Raw genomic sequence first — 3,487 nt, 5'->3', positions numbered from 1 at the left:
GGGGTCTGCTGCAGCTTGCATGAGGCAAAGCAGGGGGAGGAGAGGCAGAAAAGCACAAAGAGAGGATGCTCTATTCGCATATTTTATTACAGTGCTGATTTCCAGGCAGCCTGGAAGGTCAGTGGTCCTCTGGCTCTCTCATCAGGAGGCCTGGACTAATTATTAAGGGGGCGTTCTGTTCTGGTTGCAGCCCCAGAACTCATTTTCTTCTTCCTGTACCGAGCTCTCGTGCCTGAATTGCCGGTATAACCCCTCAATGTCACTTTATTTTTTTATTTATCCTCCATAAAGTGTTACTGAACTACTCATCTTTATTCAGACGCTCTCGCTCATCTCCCCAACGACCGAAGCCGTTCCTGTCATCCATCACTTTTCCTCTCATCCTCTTATCCCGATCCCTGGTGGGTGCAAGCTAATGGCTCTGGGTTTCTTTCCATCCACTCTTTCCTTGCCTCCAGCCTCTATTTACCACCCCCCCACAACAATCACATCTCTGAGTATTTTCCTCTCGAGGTCTACTTGGTATAACATTTTTTCACGTACACTCTGCCTCATAATCTCAGTCAGCACCTATTGATCATTTTTCTCACTCATCTTCCATTTATCAGTCTGTTTATTATTTCTCCTCTCTTTATGATCCTGCTGTACCCACTCCCCTCAATGTTCAACAATCAATGGGCAGCCCACTGCCCATGGCAGTGTTCAATGCCACATCATCTTCACAGCCAAGTTATAACCTCTCCCCATCCTAGACATCCATCCTCCGTTAAACTCACTAAATGTTGCTTTTCATCTCTGCACCCAGTATTTATAAACTCCTTTGGATTCAATTACACACAGCTGACCCCAAGCCTTGTTCAGCTGCCCTTAGACTAGTCAGTGTTGTTTTCCTGTACAAAAACGCCAGACGTCAGCTAAAGTGTTCCCTTGTACTACTGGAAGCGATCAAACCGTTTGAGTGTAGGTGTAAAACAAAAATAAAATTGTGTGCGGTGCAGTGTGTTTGTGAGCTCAGAGACAAGAGAGGAATAAATAGCAACAGATCCGGCGGGAAGAACAAGTAAGTAAAGAGAGGCGCCTCATCCTCTGGTTTACTGTAATACAGTAGATTAGTCCGGAGAGGCAGGACCGGCTGCGGATGCTTTGCTGCCTCAGCTGTCGAGTCATGAAAGCAGGGGAAGACCAGCGTTAAGAAGRGCCCCCCTGAGCACTTTTTGCTCCTTCAGCCTCCAGCAAAAAGACCCTGGTTCTTTGTCTTTCACTGTGCTGACCCCTCCCCCCATCCATGTCTGCCTCTCTCTTTTAACACCTAGAAACAGTGAGGAGGGGGAAACGGAGCGATTAATGGCACATGTGTCAGGATTTGGGATGAGTCATTAATAAATGCTCTTTATGAATAAATATTTCCATTTAGCATCCTGCAACACATGAGGCGAAGCAATGGCTTACTTTGTGTGAGACAGACATGATGAATGGCTGTGATCTTTGCTGTGCTGCTGTCTGTCATAGGAATGGAGCCTGGATCATGTTACCTTTGTCTGGGGCTGCTCCCTCACAGAACACAGGCCCCAGGATCTCAACAAGACATGTAAATTATCCATCATTTCTCTGATTATTATGTCTCTTTCTTTAGTGCAAAGATGCCTTGTTGACGGAGAGAAAAAGGGGGCCCTGTCAAAAMATCACTGGTGATGCTGAGGAGCAAATGTTTTACAGTAAGAAGAGAGACAGTAGGCTCTGTTATGGTGCCAACAAAACACTGAGAATAAAAACGAATTAAACGTGAGTGGAGGATTAGTTGGGTTTACATTACCTGTCCGATGTCACCAACCACGCTCCCGGTCCCGTCTATTCTTGGTCTTTTGCATTCCGCACCGGCCAGGTCAGCCAGGGCAGCGGCGGTCTGAGCGTCAGGCTCCGGGTCTCCGCGCTTCATCCCCCGGACAGCCGCTGGCCCCGCGGCCGTGGTCGCGTGCGCTCCGGCGGCTGCTGCCTCAATGTCCCTTTCGCGGTCCATTATTCCCCGATTAACGGGAAGCATTAGAGATGCAACGTCGGTCGACATTAACATTGGACGACAGACAGTCACAAATCAAAAAGTCTGCTCCTCTTGTTCTGATTCGGCTCACAGCCTGACTGCAGTCGGAATAAYAGCAGCTTCTCCACAAGACGCGGATAATATTGAACTGATTTTCATCAATACATGAAAAGCTCGCACTGTTTATTGTCTAACTTAGCTTAGGCAAGCATTATGACCATTTATTAATAGGTCCTGCAAAGAGCAACAAAAGAGTAGCCTTTTCACAAAAACCGTCAAAAATGACGAAGAACACTGACCTATTTTAATAAAAGATCAAACGTCCGACTCGACTGACTGACGAGCTAATTAGCTAGCTAACATTAGCCAGCTCGCTAGCATTACATTCCGCTAGCTCTCCTTATAAATGTGGCTCCGAGAGCACACTCCCGCCGCCAAGAATAGAAAATGTTGGAAATTAGCTGAATGTAATACTACTCCTCATGCGCGGCGGCTCAGTCCTGGCTGCTCGCTCCTCGGTTTGTGAATTAAAACTCCGCCGTGGTTTTCCCACTATCAGCAACGAATCCCCTGCCGTCTCCTTGTCCCTTCCTTCGCCGCCGTGCTCTGCTGTGGAGGAGTCTTGGCGAGCCGACCTGGCGACGGACGAACACGAGCTCCTACTGTGGACAGGGGGTCCTGTGTGCTGATCCACAGTCAGATTTGTCCACGGACACTAGGATCGGATGACAGACGGTGAGGTGAACAGGGCTGGTCTGAGGTCTGCGTTTCCTTTTGGTCTCCTTCTCCTGCCTTTTCTTCAAACCCCCTCCTCCTCCTCGGGTTCCTCCTCCTCCTCCTCCTCCTCCATTCCTATCTCTTTTTTATTCTTACTTTAGCTGAAAACAAATACTGATTGCTTTAACTGTTATTAAATAAATCTAAATGTATCCACATTTGACAATATTTGACATTTCAAATTATTGTTAATAGGCAGTTTAGATTTCATGTATTGTGTAAGAACCTTTTTTTTTTTTTGCAAAAAGGTCAATAATTTCTAAATTTTTAATTAATTGAATGATAAGTTTAAATTATACCTGTACGGCTCTTTAGAAATTTCCCTGTCATTATTATTATTATTATTATTATTATGTGTGTGTGTGTGTTTGCATATTTTAATACATCTTTTGTTGTTTCAATCAAAATCTTCCAGAGTCAGAAATTTCAATCATGGAGAAAAAAAAACTTTTTCAGATGTGCTCCATCCGGCTCTGTARAGGATAAATGTGGTGCTGTTGTGGATTATTTTTAATGTTTTTGCGCCTCCTAGTGGATAAAAACAAAACTTCAACGAATTCTATTTTTTTATGTATATATTTACTGTATATGTGGAGGACCAAGTCTGACATATTTAGAAATAAAAACAGAAATATATAAAAGGACCAATAAATAAATTAATTAATTAATTAA

The 3,487-nt window shown here is 44.5% G+C and overlaps 1 protein-coding gene across 1 annotated transcript in view; it reads right to left on the bottom strand.

Moving 5' to 3' along the window:
- Positions 1–1,985, bottom strand: part of LOC106523880 (RNA binding protein fox-1 homolog 2) — a gene marked incomplete at its 5' end in the record, with an annotated part of 74,941 nt that extends 72,956 nt beyond the window's left edge. Inside the window, 1 exon segment of the mRNA XM_014017454.1 lies at positions 1,814–1,985. Coding sequence (XP_013872908.1) covers positions 1,814–1,985 — 172 coding nt within the window.
- Positions 1,986–3,487: the final 1,502 nt, after the last annotated feature.

This window comes from Austrofundulus limnaeus, unplaced genomic scaffold, assembly GCF_001266775.1.
Source record: "Austrofundulus limnaeus strain Quisiro unplaced genomic scaffold, Austrofundulus_limnaeus-1.0 Scaffold168, whole genome shotgun sequence".
Classification (NCBI taxonomy): Eukaryota; Metazoa; Chordata; class Actinopteri; order Cyprinodontiformes; family Rivulidae; genus Austrofundulus; species Austrofundulus limnaeus.
This window is presented reverse-complemented; position numbering and strand designations above follow the sequence as displayed.